This window comes from Zootoca vivipara, chromosome 1, assembly GCF_965207765.1.
Source record: "Zootoca vivipara chromosome 1, rZooViv2.hap1.1, whole genome shotgun sequence".
Lineage (NCBI taxonomy): Eukaryota > Metazoa > Chordata > Lepidosauria > Squamata > Lacertidae > Zootoca > Zootoca vivipara.
Window position 1 is genome coordinate 133,107,016 of NC_142582.1, and position 22,224 is coordinate 133,129,239.

At 45.5% G+C, this 22,224-nt stretch overlaps 1 protein-coding gene across 3 annotated transcripts; it reads left to right on the forward strand.

Moving 5' to 3' along the window:
- Nucleotides 1-72: 72 nt before the first annotated feature.
- Nucleotides 73-21,276, forward strand: MIS18BP1 (MIS18 binding protein 1). Of its 3 annotated transcripts, none has more exons than XM_035135329.3 (18): nt 73-389; nt 1,361-2,069; nt 2,734-2,859; nt 3,745-4,199; nt 5,279-5,509; nt 6,780-6,862; nt 10,257-10,387; nt 11,128-11,218; nt 11,742-11,884; nt 12,572-12,735; nt 13,099-13,207; nt 14,529-15,351; nt 15,683-15,846; nt 16,403-16,551; nt 17,175-17,320; nt 18,132-18,222; nt 19,036-19,105; nt 20,392-21,276. In XM_035135329.3, exons 2-18 carry the CDS (start codon nt 1,442-1,444, stop codon nt 20,466-20,468), a joined length of 3,681 nt encoding a protein of 1,226 aa, XP_034991220.3. In that variant the 5' UTR covers nt 73-389; nt 1,361-1,441; the 3' UTR covers nt 20,469-21,276. The 3 variants fall into 3 exon arrangements, with proteins under 3 accessions (XP_034991220.3, XP_060124998.2, XP_060124891.2); XM_060268908.2 differs by having other exon boundaries at nt 293-381; XM_060269015.2 differs by lacking the exon at nt 17,175-17,320.
- Nucleotides 21,277-22,224: the final 948 nt, after the last annotated feature.

A 22,224-nucleotide genomic window follows, 5' to 3' on the forward strand; every position in this document is an offset into this window, starting at 1 on the left:
CCGAGCAACTCACGGGGCGAACAGCGGCGCTCACAGGACGCCTCTCCGCCTGAACCATCCCAACGTTCCACGGGGGAGGGTGGAGGGCGGGGAGAGCGAGCGAGTGAGCGAGCGAGCGAGCGAAGTGCCGGCACCCGCTTCAGCCCCGCCCACCGCCCAGAAAGCAAGGAAAGGCCTATACGCATGCGTGTCCGGTCCCGCTCCTCCCCCTCGGCGTCCGGAACGCCCGGTTCCAACATGGTCGCCGAGGGGCTTCCGGTTCCGCCGCCTCGCGCCTGGGGAGCCAATCGGCGTCGTCGGGCGCCGAATTCGAACCGGGAGGCGGGCAACGGTCGTCGGCTGAGGGGAGACGCGGCGCGGGTCCGGAGTCTTGGCCTCTCGGTCGGTCGGTGAGTTGGGCCCCCCCCCGCAGGCGCCTCCTCTTGGGCGGGCGGGAGGGCGGGCGAGGGAGTAGGCGGCCTGAGGGAAGCGGCGGCGGCGCCGGCCGAGCTCCTCCTCAGAGTAGACCCCTCGAGTCCCGCCGAGCTCAGGGCGGCGGGAAGAGAGGGTCGGGGGAAGAAGTGTGTATACACACAAAGCTCATATCGAGAAAGCTTATAGGTACAGTACTTAGTTGGTCTTTAAGGGGCTACTGGAATTATTATTATTTTTTTAAAAAATGGAGAAGATTCTTTTAAAGACTGTCTGGACTTTATTCTCTTATGGGAGTTCTTTTTGGATCATCTTTTAATAATTTTTTTAAATCTTTCATCTTGTTATTTGTTGTGACTACGACAGACCAACACGGCTACCTACCTGAATCTATTATTATTATTATTATTGGCCCCCAAAATTGCAGCCCCGCTGTAGCAGTGGCCCACCGTAAGATTTGTGCAGGGGGCCTTTTGTTCCTGGCCTGTTTCCTGCCTGCCACCTGCTCCTGAACTTTTAAGGATCCTTCCCATTTCCTCCTCGTTCGCTGACAATGACTTTCCCTGAGACATGGAAGTCTTGATGGGTGACAGGAACCGTCCCGTTCATAACATGGAGTGGTTGGTGCTGCATTTAGAAGTACTTTGATAGTGGACATACTTGGGGGGGGGCAGCCTATCATGATGGGACAGTCATTTTTATTAGGACCAAAACAAGTGTGTAATGTTTGGTGTTAGCCTACAAATTTTGATACGATTTCCTTTGCACTGAATGTGAGGGACTTTAAAACAATTGCATGATATATTGAAATATAACTGATACGGTAGTAGCCATTGGTTTTTCATTGTCACCAAGCTCATGTTGCCTGATAGCTATGATAGAAACAATGTTACTCTTTCTTGTGTGACCCTCAATAAAAACAAAAACAACAATTATGCTTCTTTTGCAGGTAGGATGTGAAGAAAAAGTAGACACACTCAAATCCTCTTTTTTACTTAATTAAAAAAGACACCTACATAAACAGGCCTTAATGAATCTGCTTTTCACGCAATACCTGTCCCCACTTCCTTCTCCTAGTAGAAGAGAGATGCCTTTGAAAGGTGTTCTCCTAAGCAACATCCCTGGAGGTACGCCGTTAAAGGATTTTGGGAAATTTCAAGCAGATTGTGTTCCTGCTTCAGCAATGAAGAAAGCTACTTGGCCTTCGGGGGTTCCTGCCAGCCAAAACCTTTGCTTGGAAAAAGGTGGCAAAAGGGGAAACATTTTCCAGTCCACTTTAATAGCTGGTGGTACTCATCCTAAAGAATTGCTTGACCTCAGCGAGATAAAGCCAGTTTCTGAAGGAGAACTGAATGCGCTTGCCTCTTGTCTGAAACCGGAACCTGTGCTACCGACAGGGAATGTGGCCCTGAAACGTAAAGCTTGCAGGCAATTATCCCTCGAGTCTCCTGCAAAAGTCTTCACAAGAATGAAGACCAGGGCAACTCTTACTAAACAGCAGAAGTTGTTAAACACAGACATGATCACAGATCTTATCATCACTCCTGAAAGGCATCTTACCCCTTTGGTAAAACAAAACAAAAAATCCACGGCTGAAGATGAGATGCCAAAGGAGAGGCTGGCTGAGGAGCCTCTTGGAAAGGCCAGGGAAGAACAAGGTTTGCTTTATCATTTCTTCTTAGAAAATGTTGCTTAACAGAAGCTTCATGTTTAGATGTTCAGGGTGTAGTTGCAAACATGGCCCTTCACCTCTTGCCAGTGGGCTCCTAGCAAACACCCATTTCCATTTCGTTTGTTATCTTTAACCTTCTTAAAGACCTCCTTCTTTGGAGGTCTTTAAGCAGAGGCTTGACAGGCATATGTCAAGAATGCATTGGTGGTGTTTCCTGCTTGGCAGGGGGTTGGACTGGATTCTAACTCCAGAAAGTTCTGCCCTTGGGGAAGGGCTGTAGCTCAGTGGCAGAAAGTCTGACTTCATTTAAGGCACCTATGGAGGCTGTTGGCAACTATTCAAGCAAAGACAGCTTGCCAACAGTACAACTGACTTTTTTCTGTGGGCGCTGGGGGGAGTAGCTTGGTCAGCTAACTCAAAATACATAGAAGTTGTAAACCAGTGTTTTTCAGCTAGGTTCTAAGTAGCTCTGGGATCCCTCAGAAACTCATCTGAGTTTCCTCAGTAAGAGTAGTTTCCCACTGCTTGAGGTTATATGTTGTGCAAATTTAAATGGTGAGCCTTGTGGAATGCACATTATTTCTAACATATAATCCAGAGGCTACTGATATACCTTTGTTAAAATCCTTCTCTTGTATTTCCCATTTCAGTGCCCAGCCATATTGCAAAGAACAAAAATGTTTGTTCTGGAATAATGAGCCCTCCTGTTTTGGATTCCCCTCACAAATTTTTCTCACGTGTAAAGCAGAAGCTGCAGCAGAAACGATTGGAAAAAGGTACTTCTCCACACAAATCACATCAGGCTGTATGTTTGTCCCAGGAATGCTTACTCTTTCAGTCTGCAACAGAAACATATAGGGTACACTAAAGGAAGGAAGCACTTTGCAGTTCCATGAAAACTACTGACCAGAGTCATTCTTTGATGGCTTTAAGATTCAATTTGTGAAGCATTACAATGAAAGATTGCTCTTATTGCAGAAAAACAAAAACCCTTCTAGTTATTCTCCCTTCAAAAGGTACCATATAGTCAGCACTCAAATATGATTTCGCCATTTTTTAAGGTCCCTGATATTTAAAATGGCAATAATCAAAGCTTCCTAACCTGATTGCACGACTTATTGGTGGAGCAAAAGGGTTGACAGTTATCTAAGCCAGCTGACATCACAAATAACGAAATGCCAAGTGGTTGGGGTCGTGCTTTATTTTCATCACTGCTTCCATTCACCTGTCTTGACACCTCCACAGCCCCTAATTCTGATGGGAAAGAGGGGTATTTTCTAGTTTTACGTGGGGAAGATAATGTTACTATCTTTACTGTGTGTTTTTTTAATTTAAAAAGTATAAAAATATATTGTTGGAAGCTGCTGAGCTCTGAATGCCAAGAGGTTGGATTTTTAAAAAGTTTTAGTAAATTCCTTGAGGTGCTGGGGGTTGAATCTGGAACTTGCAAAGTGTGTCCTCTACCAGCGGGTTTTAGCCCATTTATGATGAGATGTTCAAGAGAAGCCTGTAAATGCCTACAGTGTGGTCTATTTGGAGAGAGACTTGTACTGATTAAAGTAAATAGAATAATTATAGCAGACAAAATTGTGCCTATATGAATGTGCTAATGACTTCTGAAATGTCAGATAACAATTGAGTTCTTGTGTTCTCTGTACTAGATGCTTCATCTTACCAAACCAAGCAAAATGTCCCTCTTTCACCAGCAGTGAAGCAACCTTTAACTGTATCCAGTTCACCCAAAAAACTAAATAATCTTAATGAAGATTGTCTAAACACTTCTGCCAATGAGGATGATGAATTTATTGTGGAACCGGTTAAATTGGACAATGAAACTTTTAGCATGGGAGTGAATGTTATGGACATGAGCTTTGATCTTGTTGAGCCTGGGGAAACCTTGGAAGAAATGGAACCTGGAAGACTTCCTGAAGAAGGAAGAACATCACATCAGTCCAATCAGAAACCTGCCCCAAGAGGGCAGCAGGAGTTGAAGGCTGGCCCTCAGGCGCTTCCCCAACATTTGTGTGATATTATTTTTGCTACTCCAAAAGTCCAAATACCAAGGAAGCAAAAACTAGTGGGGGCAAATTCAAGCAGTGATGACACAAACGAGGAGGTAGGAGGTTGTCTCTTGTTCACAATCAAAAGCATTTTTGGTGGTGGTTTCAGTTCAGGTGCTCTTAATGAGAAGGGGAAGGTCTGAATGGCTCAGTAAACATCCTGCTTAATTTGGATTATATGCATGGTTAATCAGTGATGACAGCAATGCTACCAAATTGAGCATACATGATCTGCATAATGGTTTTTTTATTTAAAAAAAACCCAAAATAATAGCTCTGTAGACACTTTCACATTTAAATGTTGTTAAATTGATAAACAACAAGTAGCATAATTTTATTATTTATTGAATTTATACACCACCCTATACCCGGAGGTCTCAGGGTGGTTCACAAACAAGACCACAACATATAAAATCAAATCAAAAACAATAAGCCAATTTAAAAAAAACCCAAAGAGCCACACTCTATTTTTTTAAGATGTTTTTTTAGTAAGTTTTATAAAATTACAAACAAAAGACAACACACAAGCAGAACATAAAAAAATAATTCCCAGTTCGTCACATTGTTACTTTCATTTTGTAGGGACTTCCCTCAGTCCCCCCCTCTGAGCTACATTGTCCATTTATCACATTTAGCAGGTTCCTCTTAGTCTTGAACTAAAAGAAAAAGAAAATCTATGACAGCCCATTCTATCCAGAAGTTAAATCTTATACTTTACCGAAAACCTAACTGTACTTCCTTAAAGGTAAATTATATGTTGCAATGTTTCTTCAGATACTCTCTACATTTCTTCCAATCTTCTTCCACCTTCTCCTTCTGGTCGCGGATCTTTCCAGTCATCTCAGTGAGTTCCATGTAGTCCAACATCTTCATCTGCCAGTCATTTATTACAGGGTTAGGGTTTCAGTTCCTAACTCCTCTGAAACCACATTATTAACTATAACTTTTGCCTTCTGTTCAGAATAAATTGCATTAATACCATTTAAAAAGTTTTTGCCAACCTCCATCTTATGCAAGTTCCTTTTAATGAAACTCCAAGACACATTATCAAAAGCTTTCTCTGCATCAATAAACATCAAAATTGCTTTATAGGACTTTTTAGCTTCCAGCAGTTCTAACCTTTGATCTTTTTAAGGCTGGGGAAACCTTGGAAGAAATGGAACCTGGAAGACTTTCTGAAGAAGGAAGAACATCACATCAGTCCAATCAGAAACCTGCCCCAAGAGGGCAGCAGGAGTTGAAGGCTGGCCCTCAGGCGTTTCCCCAACATCTGTGTGATATTATTTTTGCTACTCCAAAAGTCCAAATACCAAGGAAGCAAAAACGAGTGGGGGCAAATTCAAGCAGTGATGACACAAACGAGGAGGTAGGAGGTTGTCTCTTGTTCACAATCAAAAGCATTTTTGGTGGTGGTTTCAGTTCAGGTGCTCTTAATGAGAAGGGGGAGGTCTGAATGGTTCAGTAATTTGGATTATATGCATGGTTAATCAGTGATGACAGCAATGCTGCCAAATTGAGTGTACATGAACTGCATAATGTTTTTTTTATAAAAAAATTAGCTCTGTAGACACTTCCACATTTAAATGTTGTGAAATTGATAAACAACAAGTAGCATAATTTTATTATTATTATTTATTCAATTTATACACCGCCCTATACCCGGCGGTCTCAGGGTGGTTCACAAACAAGACCACAACATATAAAATCAAACAAAAAACCATAACTCAATTTAAAAAAACCCGTAAGAGCCATATTCTAAATGGGTGTTTGTGAATACCTGGGAAATTTATTTTGAATAGATCTGTTTTTCTGTGAATGACTTGTTCAGTGATTGTTTATAAATTTCTGCAATACAGGAAGCCCACAACTTACATGTATTTAACTTGTGCACGTTCAGCTTTATGTGGCAATTAAAAAAAACTAATTAAAAGGAAGGGGAAGGGGGTGGGGTTCCAGGAAAAATGACTCTGGTAGTCCCACCCTCCAATAAAACCAATGGGTTTAGACTACATGCGATTTTGGGATGTAACCTGCGTAATTTGCAGGCTTACTGTACAGAAAGAGATTCCCTGTCCATTTCAGTGCTACTTTTATCAAGGGAGCTCACGCGTGTAGGCGGCTGCTCCCAAGTTCATTCTAGTACCAGAAGCCAAGCACTTTTGCATGCACATGAGATGTAGGATAATGCATGTGCTCATGCACTCTGGCCTCTAAATGCAACATACTGGCCCAACTTGATCGTCTTGACTCTAGAAAGCCAGAGGGTTATAACAAATGAAGTAATCCCATTAGGGTAATAACTTTTGCTTGTGCAGTGGAACTTTCCCTCCCTCTCCTCTTCCTGTGCCCCTCTTTTTGCTCTGGAGGGCTGCGGAAACCCCTGAACAAGGAAGGGAGAAGAAGTTCCCTTGCGCAAGCAGAGGTCTTTGAGCTAACATGGAATACAGTCCTTTGTGTCTCAGGCCTAACCTTGTTGGCACCAAAATGCCGATGTCGAATTTAAATACCAGGGCATGAAGGGAGCATGTGACTAGGTCGCTACTGTTTCACAATGGTGTGCTTAAATTCTAGCTTTCGGTTTATCAAACTCTGTAGAAATAATTGTGGCCCTTAACGGTTTTCCTAACTTTGTAAAGGAACAACAGATGGTCTGCCTCAGTGGATGGAAAATCAGAGTGATCAATAACAATACCGCTGTGTGCCTGGAAGGAAAACGGAGGCAAGCAACTTCAGTTCTCAGCTATGTTCAGATGTATTTTGTTTCCGTAGCACTAGAATCTGCTTCTCCATTGCATTGGGCGGCCCCCAAGGACTAGTATTAGGAAGAAGGAAGAGGGTGTGAGTGGCTGCTGCTTTTGTCTGTAATGTCAGAGCCAGCAGCAGAGTCCTGGTTGCAGGTGGGAATGGGGGTCCTGCTACTGTAGATGCAGCATTGGCGCTGAAGGCCTGGTGGCTGGGAGTAACTGTTTCTAGTTCTGGGTGGTTTGGCAGCTAGGGGGGCCCTTTTTGAGAGAGATGACTTGGCCACCATCCTCAAAAACAGAATAAACCATATGAGCTCAGCAACCTTGAAGCAAAGGAAAAATAATCCAGACTGCATTATTGCAGCATTGCAGACTGACTCTGGTTACAAGCTGAATTCCCTTCTAAGAGAATATGGTTATATACGTATCTCTCCTGTACACCTGTTCACTAGAATTTACCAATTCTAGCTTCCCACTTTATCTAACCTTAATTCTCCCTACAGTCTTGCATGCCAATTAGATAAAAAGCCCAGTAGCTTAACGACATCATGAAAGGAAAATCCATCCCCCAAACCTGGACACACTCCAAAATAATCTCCATCCCAAAACCCCTGAAGGACAGCCTCAAAGCAGAATCATACCGCCCGATCTCACTAATAAACCAAGACTACAAGATATTCACATCAATCTTGGCCAACCGCCTAAAAACATTCCTATCCAAACTAATAGCCCCAGACCAGACTGGCTTCGTCCCCGGTCGCAACATTACAGACCCTATCAGAAAACTACTGAACCTGATTGAACATAGCAAGGCAACTAAACTCCCACTAACAATCATGTCACTAGACATCCTCAAAGCGTTCGACTGCTTAGAGTGGAAATACCTACTAGAAGTACTAAATAGCATGAGATTCGGCCCCAATTTCCTACAAACTCTAAAGCAAATATACTCCCAAGCCTCAGCAAAATGCAGAATCAATAACATGGACTCAAATACCATAGTAATCCAAAGAGGCACAAAGCAAGGATGCCCACTGTCACCTTTCCTCTTTATCCTGGCTCTGGAACCCCTAGCAATCCGTATTCGAGCAGCCCCAGACATCAAGGGAATGGAAATAAAAGGCAGAACCTACAAACTAGGGCTATTCGCTGACGACCTAATGGTCACAACACCAGATCCCTTAAACACTGCAACTTCCCTAATCAGAGAACTCAACACTTTCGCAACAGTGTCGGGACTACGAGTAAACTTTACAAAATCAGAAGCCATGTGCTTCAACACCCCCCCACACATTCAAAGAAAACTCACCAACACCACCAAGATAAAACTCTGTCATACCAAATTTAGATATCTAGGGGTACAAATAACCAAAAACCTCAACAAATTATACCTACACAACTACAAACCCCTGTGGCAACAAATAAACAAAGACCTAAAGAGATGGAACAGCATGAACTTCACCCTCTCAGACAAGATAGCCACGATCAAAATGATCACCCTCCCGAAACTAACCTACCTATTCCAAACCCTCCCAATCTGGATACCCCCAACCCAGCTTCAAAGATGGCAACGAAAACTACACTCCTTTATCTTCTCACACAAAAAACCAAGAGTAAGCACCAAATACCTGCACCTCCCCACCTCAGAAGGAGGTTGGGGGATCCCCAACATACAAGCATATTACAGTGCCAACCAAATACGACATATAATCCCATATATACTAGAAGATGAGACAAAACAATGGACACACCTTGAGAGGGAGACAATCGAAAATATCAGCACCACGGCATACCCACTCCTCCCAAACAAAATAAGGAAAATCCCCACAAAGCTTACCAGGTACACACAAACCATGTTCAGAGCATGGAAAACAGAAATAGGCAAACTGTGCCCAACCCCGTCCCCACTAATTCCCCTGACCTACCACCCAGTATTCCACCATGCAGCACAAAACCTCCAAATAAAAACCTGGCAAACCAAAGGCCTATATCGCCTAACAGACTTCTATAAAAACAACAACCCCCTGTCAGCACAAGAAATACAAACCAAACTAGAAGACACCCAAATACCCTGGTTGGCACAAAACCAAATCCATACACTCCTAAACAATCCAGCAATAAAATCAGCGGCAACCAGACCCCCTACAACATTTGAAAACCTCCTACTAACGACAAAGGGACACGGCAAAGGACTGGTATCCGCAATATACAAAATACTACTCAAAAGCCCCACGAACCCCCTAAACGCTATCAAACAACAATGGGAGGATGACATAGGATATGAAATAAACCCCACCCAGTGGACCAAAATGTGGTCTAAACCCCCCTTCAAATCCATATCAACAAAAAGAAAAGAACTCTCCATGAAACTAACCTACAGGTGGTACCTAACCCCAAGAAAACTAGCACTAATACACCCAGGAACCCCACCAAAATGCTGGAGAGGGTGCACCTCCACAGGAACATACCTCCACATGTGGTGGGAATGCCCCAAAATCCAATCATTCTGGACAATAACCATAAGAGAAATTTGTAAGATAACCAAGCAAGTACTAGAAATCACCCCAGAACTGGCCTTATTAAACATCTTTCAAGACAACAATGCCCACGCAGATTACAAAGAACTCATAACCCACCTATTGTCAGCAACCAGAAACATCATAACCAGACACTGGAAAGACCTGTCAGGAGCAAACATGGACCAATGGTATCAAGTAGTATGGGAAACGGCCCTACTAGAAAAACTAACCAGTAAGCTGAAACTAGCACGGGGACAAACAGAAGAAGACACATTCACCCCAGTATGGTTCCCCTTCATCACTTACACAGCCCAACAGGATAATGACAAAAACCCACCGTCAGCATTCAAATCAATATGGTTAAACTAACCAAAACACCCACCCAACCCACTCACACAAGAAACCAAAGACCACCACAGCCATCCAAAAATGAACAACCACACCCTACGCCAACCCCCATCCTCTCTCGGCAACAAAGGAGTACAAGCGAACAACAGAGAACCCGCACAAACAACGCTGACACTGAACGCCTACATATATCTAGGAAAACAGAAACATAGGCATCCCACCCCACCCACCCACCCCACCCACCTCTACCCCCCTTCCTCCTAATGTCTCAACAAGCAAGATTGATGTATAACAATGGAAAAAAAAATATGAGACTGCATTACCTTTGTAAACCAAGAAAATCCTCAATAAAAACTTAAAAAAAAAAAAAGCCCAGTAGCTAACCAAGGCCTTGATTCACTTTTGTTCCTTGTGACTGGGGGTGGTTTTCAGTTTTCCTTTAGGTTCTCCATTAGCTAACCATGGGGCACTTGTTCGTTATGTCCTCTCCCTTCGGTTTCAGGGATATGGATGGCGTTTTCTGGCATAGCAATGCCATTGTGGAACGAATGGCACCCAACAAAGTTAGGACTTCATCTGGAAAGGTCTACAAGTTAGAAGGGTGCATTGAGGCAAGCGCCATGAAGAAGGAAGGTATGAAAGCTTGACTGAGAAAGGAGAGGGCAGGCTGGGATTCACCCTCTCCAGGGACGCTTCAGCATGTGGACTGGACCTCCCATCTCTGCTGCCACAGGTTCAGCTGGCCTATTTGCCAAATTGATTAGCCTCTAGCATTTTACCCAGCAACAGACTTTGGCCCTAAGAGATTCTACAAAGGTGCTGGGTTTGCTGCAGTCTGCCAGGCTTTCAGGTCTTGGGTGACGCACAATGTGACTTTACCTTCCTCCCTTGAGGGTGGTAGGAGCTGGGCTGTTACACTGGTGGGAAGCCAGCAGAATGCCAATTCCCCTCTCTTCCTGGGCCACAGGGAGTCTCATGTGGTATGCATAAGTCACATGACATTGAAAGGTACACACCCCTAATGGTGCTGTACCAGAAAATACTAATTGAGTTTCATGACAGCTTAAACTTACTCCACTCCCAAAACTGGGTGTGTGGAAAATTCAGAATTCTTATAAATTCTAGTTTATAAGAATCTGCCCAGACCTTCATGCTCATCACATTTAACTTGTGTCCTTTGCCGACCTTTACGTGTTTCCTGCACATGTGCACTTCCTGCTCCCAGAACTGGATGCTTTAAATTTTAAGGATTTTCTTGAGGCACTTTAGAAAATGGAATGCCATCTGTGTTTGGGTCTGCCAAATGTTTCTGACAACTGACACATAAGGTTTTCTTTTCACTCTAATACATTGTAATACCTTGCTTCAAACAGGAATGCCAGCTAAATTCATAAAGAGGTTTGAATCCGGAATTCCACAAAACTGGAAAATGTATGTTGAGGATCTTCTTCGTTTTCTGAGGAGGTAAATGCCACTGAAAATAATATTTGTGCCATAGAAAGCTGCTTTGTTCCAAGTCAGACCCCTGGTTTCTCTAGCTCAGTATTGTGTCTGCTGGCCAGCCATGCCTCTCCTGGGTTTCAAGAAAGGGCCCTGCCTGGGGACGTCATTGGCACAGCAGATGCTCTGCCAATATGTATTACATATGCGGAGCCTTTTGCATGTGGCTTCCGACAACCTATTCAATCCCTTTTCCCTGATCCAGTTTCTTTACAGAGTGATTCTGCTGCCAGTTGCCTAGGACGCTTCCATGGGTTTGGGGTAGGTGGGTTTGTTTTGTGCCTTTGCTCTGTGCGAAAAGGGAACAACAAGCTCTGGGTGTTTTGTGGGCAGCCAAGTCTGCTGCTCTAAGGCCTGAGGCAAATGGCTTCAGAAAGCAGCTGCTGCAGGTTTAATTGACGATGTCAGTGGTTTTTTAATGTTTCATAGAGGTTTTAAGAGATTCAGCTAATTAATCCTTCTTTCCAACAAAATCTCTCAATACTAGGAAAGAACAGAGGGCCTTCGCTTCAAGCATGAATAGCAATGAAAGGGAGGACCCTGTGGAGATGGAGTGCTTAGAAGACATGCCCAGAAAAGTTGGAAGAAAATCTAGAACGAAAAGCACCACTTACGTGGCAACACCACAAAGTAATAACAAGCTCGGTAGTGTTATTCTTTTGTTGGGCCTCAGGGGACATTAAAAGCCCAATATGTTTATTGATTGGTGGATCAGTAATAATATTCACTTGTTTTCCAGCATGTATTATCATAGCCGGGTCCCATTCCCCCCCCCCCCCAAAAAAAATAAACACTTGATTATCTAAAAATGGAGGCCTCCGCCTGTGGCTTGGATCAGGGATGGCCAACATTCAGTCTCTGCCTTCTTTCTTGCTGGATTGTTGTCCCAGGGCCCACTAAGGGATAGGAGACATGCAACCATTTGACTGTTCCACAGGGCATCTTTGCCTATTGACATAAGTGGCTATGGAGTTGTTCTGTGAAGGAGGTTGCCCCTGGTCAAGAGTGTACATTCCATGGGTCTTTGAAGGAGAGAAAAATGCCCGGGAGAGCGCTTCTTAAGCCAAGCAGAGCACACAGATTGTTCAGATGGTGGTTGCTAAAAGCGCAGAAAACCCTCTTTTCTATTACCCTTTCTAAATAAGCCCAGGGTAGCTTCTTCGCTTTCCCCTTGGATGCTGCCTGAGTCAGCTGCTTGACACAGAAGCTGCCTTAAGCAAACAGGGTTGTCGATTTGGAGCTGGATCCAGTTCTGCACCTCCACTGACTCGAGAGAAGAAAGCTGTTGTTGAAGGGAGCCTTTTTGTGTCTTGACAGGTGTGCAGCCACAAACATCTCTGCAGAGCAGCCTTGACAGAAGTTGCACCCGCAGTGGCCGGAAGGTTAAGCCACCTATGCAGTTCTGGTGTGGTGAACGGCTGTTTGTCGATCAGGCGCTGAATGTCACTGTGAACAAACCGGGCACCAACTATTTGAGTCCTGTAAGATTCCGCTCTCCTCACAGTTATCCCTGTTCTGGAATGACTGGAGACTTTTAATGGTTTTCATGCAGTAGGGTAATTCTGTGGGTTCTGGACTCTCAGCAGATGGAGAGCGATAAACTTTGGATTATTATTAATTACATTTGTAATTTGTCCAAATAGTGCAGGGTGGCTCACAGCGTAAAAATACAAAGAAGAACACAAAATACATAATAAAGAGAAACAAAACAAAAAAAATCAAACTTTGGCTGGCAGCCCTAATGCCTTCCTAACCTAACCCAGATAAAGTGTCTGTTGCATGTGGAGTCTTTGTCTGAAGAGTTGTGTCTCCCTTTGCTTACGTTCATTGCCTTGTTTCTCAAGACAGTGAGCAGTGCACGACGTCAGGACAGGCACAACATCACATCCCACGTGGAATACAGAGAGGAGAGCTGGAAGGCTTGTGAAGAAGTACCTCCAAGCCAAGCAAAAGGTAAAAAGAGTGCACCATGTCCTTGAATCATAGAACTGTAGAGTTGGAAGGGACCCTGAGAGTCATCTAGTCCAACCCCCCGCAATGCAGGAACCTCAAGCATCCATGACAGGTGGCTATCGAACCTCTGCTTACAAACATCCAGCTTGTCAACCCTTCTTAACCCACAACTCAACACAAGATTGCAGGTGTGGCCTGACGAAGGCAAAATAGACTTCCCTTGATCAGGACACTAGACTTCTGAAGATGCAGCTTAGAATAGCCTTTTTTGCAGTTGCATCACACTGTTGACTCATGCTATGCTTGGGGTCTACTAAGACCTTGAACCACGGAAGGCCAACAGTGAGTTGCTTTAAGCCTGGCAAAATGTCCCTGGAGGATGAATTCTGCTCATGCTCAGGGCCAAATAACTGTTAGGGGGTTAGGAAGGTTTTTTGCTCACGTCAGATTGGCTAGTGCTTGGGGTGGGAAATGTGTGCGCGTTTGTGGTTTGTCTTCCTTGTAAAATCTGGGTTGCCTCAAGCTGTTTGTAGGAGGCTGAGCTCTTGTGCTGTCCGGTGTGACATCTCCACAATCTGCCTTCAGTGTATTGCATGTTGATATGGGTGTGCTTAGGGACCCAGGTGGCGCTGTGGGTTAAACCACAGAGTCTAGGGCTTGCTGATCAGAAGGTCGGCGGTTCGAATCCCTGCAACGGGGTGAGCTCCTGTTGCTCGGTCCCTGCTCCTGCCCACCTAGCAGTTTGAAAGCACATCAAAGTGCAAGTAGATAAATAGGGACCGCTCCGGCGGGAAGGTAAACGGCGTTTCCGTGCGCTGCTCTGGTTCGCCAGAAGCAGCTTTGTCATGCGGGCCACATGACCCGGAAGCTGTCTGCGGACAAACGCTGGCTCCCTCGGACTATAGAGCGAGATGAGCGCCGCAACCCCAGAGTCGGACACGACTGGACCTGATGGTCAGGGGCCCCTTTACCTTTTATGGGTGTGCTGGACCTGAGAGCATTTTGTTTATCTCCCAACGCAGGGGATGTGCCAAGGCATTCTGCTCTTGATCTCTGTTCTTCTCTGATGGGAAGACAGTTGGACTGTCAGACTTCCAGTTTTATTTGCAGAATGATTTCCATCCATCCAGTTACTGCTTCAGCTTTATCAGTGTTGCCTCCATTGTGCATCTGTCTTGCTCATGGAGAGAAATTCTGTTGCATGATGCGTGTCTCATTTAGCTTCACTGTGCAATGGTTTGGAGTAAGATTTGAGGACCATATCCAAATCAGAGATTCTATGAGTCTATTGAGAATCTTTGTTTTGTTTTGCTTTCCCTAGGAAGAAAAAGACCTGTAAGCACCAGACAAGCTGAGCCTGCCGAGAAGCAAAATTCCTGGCACTTGGTTTCTGACCCTGAAGAAAGCGACTATGAATCCACCATCGCTGATGCTCGCAAGAAGAAGGCTGTTGTTACCCTGACGCCACTGAACTATACAAAGCTGCGTGAAAAGCCCTCCAGGAAAAGCAGCCAGCCCAGGAGGAAACAAAAGGGGCCAGCCCAGGGAGCGAAAGCAAATTGCTCCCAAAGATGTCTAGCTGACAGAGAGCCAGCCGTGTTAAAATACCCGCTAAGATCACAGGAACAAGTGATCTGCCAAAGCGAGCAAGTTGCCGAAAGCTTCTCCAACCCAAGCGAAGATGAATCTAGTGAAGATATGCAGCGTATCCAGAGGAAGGTCCAGCCCCCTGTCAATAGAAGGCCATCCAACAGACAGCAAAGTGGGGCGGGGAAGCAGCTGCCGGAGCCAAGAGGGTCAGAGCCTCAAAGCAGAAAGTTGAGGGTTGCTCAACCCTCTGGGAAGCAAGACAAGATGGAAGAGCCAACTTCTCCAGACTTGGCTAGCAGGACTCAGGGGTCACTCAGAAGGAATGCAAAGTTCAGAAAGTACAGCCCTGGATCCGAGTCTGAAAGCGAAACGAGCGTTAAAGAGTTTCAAGTGAAAAGGGGAAACTTAAAGGCCCAAAGAGCCAATAGTGAAATTTCTAATACCTTGGCTTTTCCCAGAAAGACACCTGGGAAGAAGCTGTTAGGGAAGGGTGGAGATTCTTTCCCAGATGTTAATGAAGATTGGACTGAAAAGGAACTGCAGAAACTACACAGGTAAGTGGTGGTGTTTGGTAAGAATTGAGCTCCCCCATCCCAGTTCCGGTTTTGGCTGCTCCTCCAGTGCAAGAATAGTGAAGCCTGCAGATCCCTCATTTTTGTAACTAACAAAGTCATTTTCAAACCTTCCTCTCGGTGCTCATCATATGCTGTGCTCACTTCACTCCCGCTGCCCCTCCATCCTTGCCTCTCCCTGGAAATTCCTACCTTTTCTCCTTTCCTGTCTGATACGTCTGGTGTCGGCTTGCAAGGCCTCCTTTAGGAATTGAAACAGGAGTCAAAGAACAACGGTGGGCTTGAGCTTCACTGGGTCTTCTGTGTTTTGCAGGGCTTTGGCTTCTTTGCCCAAACATAAGAGTGATTTCTGGCTGCTTGTGTCAACGGCTGTGGGGACACGATCTGTTGAAGAATGCCAGCAAAGGTACATGGAACAGCAGGAAAGCCACAAGCGAGCCCCAAAGAGGACCACCAAGCAGAGAAAGGAAGAAAGAGGTACAGGATGGTGCCTGTCGTCCAGGCTTCGGGAGCAGATGCAGAGGCCAGCAGAAGCCCCCTGCAAGAGCCAACAATTGTCTGCTCCCCTCTCCCGCTTGCTTGTTCTTGTGGGGATGTAGGAGGGGCACCTGAAGTGGCTTAATATGGGAAAGGACCAGTTTTTGAGTCTGTACTTGAGAGAACAGAGGTGCGCTCCGAACACATCAGGAAGGGGCAGGGGTAAGGAGAAGAAAAGAGCCAGGGTGACGACAATAGGTGAGATACCTGTTGAGAGTGAGAGAGTTCTATCTGTCTATGAATTATGCCTTTAAAGTGGTATGTAAAACCCACCTTCTGGGCCAAGGGGCAGAACTCCAGCTCAATACATAACCCACAGCTATGTTTTTAGGGTGCAGTTCAAGTAGTGGGTGGGGGTGGGGATATAACTCCACAGTGGAAACCTGAGGTTCAGAGGGGCGTCAGGAATGTTCTGAGGTGGATCATGACCTTTGGCGGCAAGTTCCTTCCCCCTGCCCAGCTGACAGCTCTGTTTGTGTGTCGTCCTTGTTGGCAGAGGAGGGGGCGAAGCAGCCAGTGGCCATTGTTGCAAAAGTGGGAACACTGAAAAGGAAGCAGCAGATGCGGCACTTCCTGGAACAGATGCCGAAGGACAACCACGACGACATCTTCGCTACAACCCCTTTTCAGAACAGGAACAAAAAGGTAACTTTTGCACCTTTTATCCCAAGCAATAAAAAGTGCTCCTGGGTGCAATATGTTATGCAGGTCCATAACTGCCCATCCCCTCATCATGTTGAAGGCTCCCTGCTCTGTTTCCATGCTCAGAAGCTGGGAAAGGGTCCATCCCTGGGCTCCTGCTGGGCTTCAGAGATGCTCCAGAGCTCAGTGGGATGTCTGGGTAGACCTTGTCTCTCCAGGCCAGGTTGGTTTATGATTACAATTTGTGGACTCCTGCAAAGGCTATAGATTCTCCCAAGGGGCTTCTGGGTATCAAATGAAGCACACTTAGGTGTTCCTCTTTTCCTCGGGCCTTTTGAGCCCTTCTCTACTTTCCCCTCACTCCACGGTGTACCTGCTTTGTCCCCTTGGGGTTTTAGCATCAGTCTGGACTCTTTCCGTAGTTCTCTGGTCATCAGTCCACCTGTGCCACTATTGCTCTTGGCATGGCTTGTGTGAGATTGTAACGCCCACCTCCTCTCCCAGAGCTGAACTGTCAGCCACTGCCAAAACATTTGTGGCTGGTAGAGAGCACAGGTTAGGAAAAGTCTTCCAGTGCCCGCCAGGCCTTGTCTTATGGGAGGCCATAACAAAGATGTGATCTATAGTTACCAGAGTTTCGTACCGTCCCAGAGGATGATGTCTTCCAGCTGAAAGACAGCCACCCCATCACTCCCACTTCGGCCATCTTTCCGTTGGTGAAGACCCCTCAGTGTCAGCACATCAGCCCTGGCATGCTGGAATCCCTGGACAGGTGTGTACTACAGGTGGCTTCTCATAAGATAAGGGCATGAAGCAATTCCCTGCTACGGCCCGCTTGGAACCTAGCCCTCACATGAGGTTTGGCCTGGGGAGTGTCTTAAGGCAGCAAGAGAGCACAGCTGCCCCCATGTCCCTCCCTGCCTTCCTCCTCCTTGTAGCCAGGCTTCCTCTTAAGTCTCTTGCTGTCCTGCAGCTGCTTCTTAGGCTTGCTTTCCCTTCTAGATGGAGCTGGCAGATCTTAATCACCCCTCCAGACTAGGGCAGGTTATAGCTGCCTAAGCACTCTAGGGTGGTTATTAAAACTCAGTGAGACGGATTCTAAAAATGATTTTTACATTGCCTGCCTATATGCTTTGGAGCTGAATTCAGGATGCTGGTGTTGACCTATAAGACTTGGGACCCAAGTAACTCCATTCATCAGACTGCCCATGTCTTCGGGGGGGGGGCTCACTGTTCTACCACTGGGAGGTGTCTGTTAGGCAGTGATGTGGGAAAGGGCGTTCTTTGTGTTGGTGGGATCCTGTCTTGGAGAAAGCTGTCCTCTGGAAGCACTGGTGCTTTTCTCCTTTGGGTGCCGGGGGGAAACCCATTTGCTTGTCCGGTCCTTTGCAGGACATTGTGCTTCTATGTTGAAGAAAGCTGCCTTTTAAAGATTTGCACTGTATTTTGGATCCTCCTCCTGCTACTTTCTTTTTAAACTGGTTTATGTTGCTATTGTTTAGTGTTTATTTTGTATCCTGCCCTGAGATCTTGTGGTGAAGGGCAGGTTAGAAACTTACTGGACAAATTGTTTTGTGTTCTAGGAACTACGAAAAGCATGTGTTCCATCTGCAAAAGAACATCAAAGGCAAGGAGCGCACATGGCACAATGTGAAGAAGAAGAAGAAGAAACAGGTACATTTCCACTTGAGCAGCAAACGCCAAGCTCCGTGAAGAGTGAAAGGAAAAGGCAATGTTCCTAAAACTCACTAGAGCAAGCCCCTCGCCCTTGCTGTCTTATTTTATGTATTGATTACGTTTATATGCTGCCCATCATCCAGATATGATGTTGACACTTCCCTTATTACAGTAATGGGATAAAGAGAGGGAACTCCATGGAAGTCCTCCTTCACCCTCTTCACTGGGCACTCTTGTGGTCACCACTGCCTGTCTTTAAGCTCCACCAACTTTTTTGCGGATAACAAGCACAGAAAAGGAGTGAACATGTCAAAGGCTGCTCAGCTCTCTGAAAATGCCCCGCTCTGTCCTAGTGCTGGCTTTATGGTCACTTAATCCAAACCTCGGTTGGGCCCCTTGCTTGCTCTGAGTCATGGGTAGGCAAACTAAGGCCCAGGGGCTGGATCTGACCCAGTCACCTTCTAAATCCGGCCTGTGGACGGTCCGGGAATCAGCGTGTTTTTACATGAGTAGAATGTGCCCTTTTATTTAAAAATAAAAATGGGTTATTTGTGGGGCTTGCCTGGTGTTTTTACATGAGTAGAATGTGTGCTTTTATTTAAAATGCATCTCTGGGTTATTTGTGGGGCATAGGAATTCGTTCATTTCCCCCCCCCCAAAAAAAGTCTGGCCCCCCACAAGGTCTGAGCGACAGTGGACTGGCCCCTTGCTGAAAAAGTTTGCTGGCCCCTGCTCTGAGCACTCTGGTGTTTCCAAGCCTCTCTGTGAAGCCTCGGTCTACAGGAAGTAATGTTTCTTCTGTTTCCACAGGCTGGGACCGCGTTCACCACTCCCAACTCTCGAAGAACGAACGTCTTTGCCTTTGATGAGCATATCAAAGGTGAGCATAACTGTTGCTTGCTCTGGACTGTTTGGGGCAGGTCTCTAGAAAGGGGGGTCTGGTATTTGGGGCTCCCCTTGGCTATCTGTGCTGGCACTAAGGGAGCAGCCAGAGAAGCCCATGCCAGACAGGTGTCTCGATCCTGTTGGGGGAAGTGGATTATGCTGCTCTGGGGATCGCAAGGCCCTTCCGTTTTCATTATCAGCTGTAGGAAGGGAGTTGCATTGGCTTCGTGTGGAAAGCTTTTCCCATTTGAGAGGTACCAATAGGGAAGTGGAGAGAAGGGGCAGGAAGCAGGGCCTATGAGCCTCTCACTGAACCTGCTAGTGCCTAAATACTGCACTGAGGCACCAATATCCTGCTGCTGTCCTATTTCTGAGTGCATTGCCTTAGACCAAGTCAATTCCCGATTTTAAACAAAGAACACATTTAGATGCTGAAGTCTGTTAACTTGCCCTTTGATACATTTATATGAATATTGCCTGCAGCAAAATTAGAGGTTCCTATTCTTGTGGATTCACAGCCTTGAAAAGGCACCCTTCCATATCACCCTTTTTCTCTGAAAATAAGATGTAGCCGGATTTTTAAGCATTCAAGGAATATAAGCCATACCCCAAAAATAAGACATAGTGATAGGCGCAGCAGCAATGCCGGCCACGGGAGGAGGAGGGGGGGGGAATAAGACATCCCCTGAATATAAGCCATAGTGTGTGTGTTTTTGTTTTGTTTTTTGAAGAAAAATAAATATAAGACAGTGTCTTATTTTCAGAGAAACACGGTCAGTTGATTTGGAGTCTTTCCTTTCACTGCCTAGAACTTCTCCGCCCAATACAGTGGTACCTCGCAAGACAAATGCCTCGCGCAACAAAAAAACTCGCTAGACAAAAGCGTCTAGCGATTCCTTTGTTGCCTTGCAAGACGAAGCTTTCTATGGCCGCGTCTCGCAAGATGTTTTTTTTTTTGCCGCTTTTTTGTTTCCATCTACCGTTTGTTTCCACAAGACAAAAATTCCGTACGGCGGCATGACCCACGGAACAAATTATTTTCATCTTGCGAGGTACCACTGTATCAGTCAGTCTCTTCATGAGTTGGCGGAAAGGTTCCCCCTTGAAACAGAATCGAGTTGGAGCCCATCCTACCTCTAGCACAGGCTAACCTTGGATCCTCCAGATGTTTTAGACTACGATCTGTCACCAGGGGCAGCTGGGGAGGGATACTATAGATTAGCCGCTCCTGCTCTAATGGGATCCTTCTGGTAACTCAGGTTTTCTCTCCTTCTGCTCTAGCTGGGGTGGGGCAGCTCTTCCAAGAGGATGAAGAGATGCTATCCGATGAAGAAGAGGACTTGTATTTTTCCACGTAGGCAGCCTGCCTGCCTGCATCTGCAAAGGGCAGTTTGCTAACAGGTCTCAAGTCATTTTCACAAAGCCCAGTGTTTCTCAAGCCTCTATTGTTATGATTTACGAAAAGGCTTTAGAGTATTGCATTCCATCTTTCTGGAGCCGTGTTAAGGTGCTGCTCAAGTGTTCAGAATACAAAGATGTCTACTGCTGCTGTTTGTGGTTGCTCTGTTTTCCTGGGGGAGGGGTCTCATGCAGAGAGACATCAGCTCCAGGGAACTATTTGGCTTTAAGAAGCAAAATGATGTTTTTAAAAATTGCTGTACAATAAACTTCCAAACGTGGCATTTAATATCAAAAGGATGCTTACGTTTCCTTTACAGAGCAAAGAATAGCACTTGCGGTAAATATTTTTGTACTAAACTTGTTTCCTCTGTGGCTTTTAAGTGTTTTGAAAATGTTGAGTGTACCCTTTGTCTGTGTGTACACAGTGTGTCTGTTGCAGATCTTGACTGGCAGCTTAAAATTTAAGAATGAAATAGGCCAAGTAGCATTTTCTGGGAAGCAAAAGGACAGTGTCTTCTCTAAGGGTGGGTGGTTGGAGGCCCGATGGTGATGGAAAGTGGGTGCCTTTCATGAGTCCCAGCCTAATTCTTCAGGTTTAGCCCAATTGAGAGATGTAAAGTCATTGTGGGGAGTTGAGATTTTGAAAGAATTGAAAAAAAAATGGGGGTGGGAAATGGCATTCTACATACGCAAAGTTGCTGTGTGTAACTTGGTTTACCATAGAATCATGTCTGGTATATTAAAAGTACTGTTTACTCAATTGAATTATTTTTTAAATTACAAATGGAGCTGCAAGCTTTTACCATCTCATGGGTCAGTTTATTTATTTGGTGTATTTTCATGGGTGGCACACTGGTCTAAACCACTGAGCCTCTTGGGCTTCCTGATCGGAAGGTCGGCGGTTTGAATCCCTGCAACGGGGTGAGATTTCTCCTAAGCTTGCCACAAGCAAGGCACAGGCAAATTTTTCAAAAGCACCAAAGTATAGGAAGCCACAAGATGGCAGCAAATCATCACCTGAGTTACACAAATCAGAAGGCGGAACTAAGTAGAACAGTTTTTACAACCTGTGTAAAATTTGACTATTTATGCATGCATAATCCCAACTTTTGTTCCTTTTTCTTCGAGGCAACAACTTGCATGCTCCTGATCCCCTTGTTCACAATTCCTTTTCTTATTCCAGTATTCCCCTACAGGAGCCTCATGTTCAGTTAGTCCTACAAACTTACCTGCTTTCCACCTGCCTGTTGGCACTGAACAGAATTGTTGAAGCCCCTGCCCCTTATACTGCACGCGTCCTCCAGATGGTGCTGAATTACAGCTCCCAGAATCACTAGCCCCTAACCTCTGGGGCTGATGTAGTTCACCAGGCGGCAGGGGGAAAAGGTTTCCCCCACCTGCCATATACCATGATCGAGCAAAGAAGAGACCACTTCTTTTTTTGCATAGGATAGATTTCCGAGAAAGGCAGGCAGCGGACAGCCCCCGCAAAACCCTACAAGTGTCTAGCTTGATCAGTGATGAATGCACAGCCCTCCACATGTTGATGGATTTCAACTTCCATTAGCCTCACCCAAGTGGGTGGTTTCAGGCTCCCTGCGCTGGTTTAAGAAAGTTCATTTTTAGCTGTTATGTAGAAAGCACAAAGCTTTACTCTTAAAACTTTCTCCAGGGGAAGGGAGAGCAAAGCCTATCTGGTTTTGTAAGGAAGTA

Excerpts from the sequence above, each read along its gene's own strand:
- MIS18BP1 (XM_035135329.3), top strand. The coding sequence starts at position 1,442 with ATGAATCTGCTTTTCACGCAATACCTGTCCCCACTTCCTTCTCCTAGT. Across the intron at positions 2,070-2,733 it reads AAAGGCCAGGGAAGAACAAG|TGCCCAGCCATATTGCAAAG; the intron begins GTTTGCTTTATC and ends TTCCCATTTCAG. Across the intron at positions 6,863-10,256 it reads TGCCTGGAAGGAAAACGGAG|GGATATGGATGGCGTTTTCT; the intron begins GCAAGCAACTTC and ends CTTCGGTTTCAG.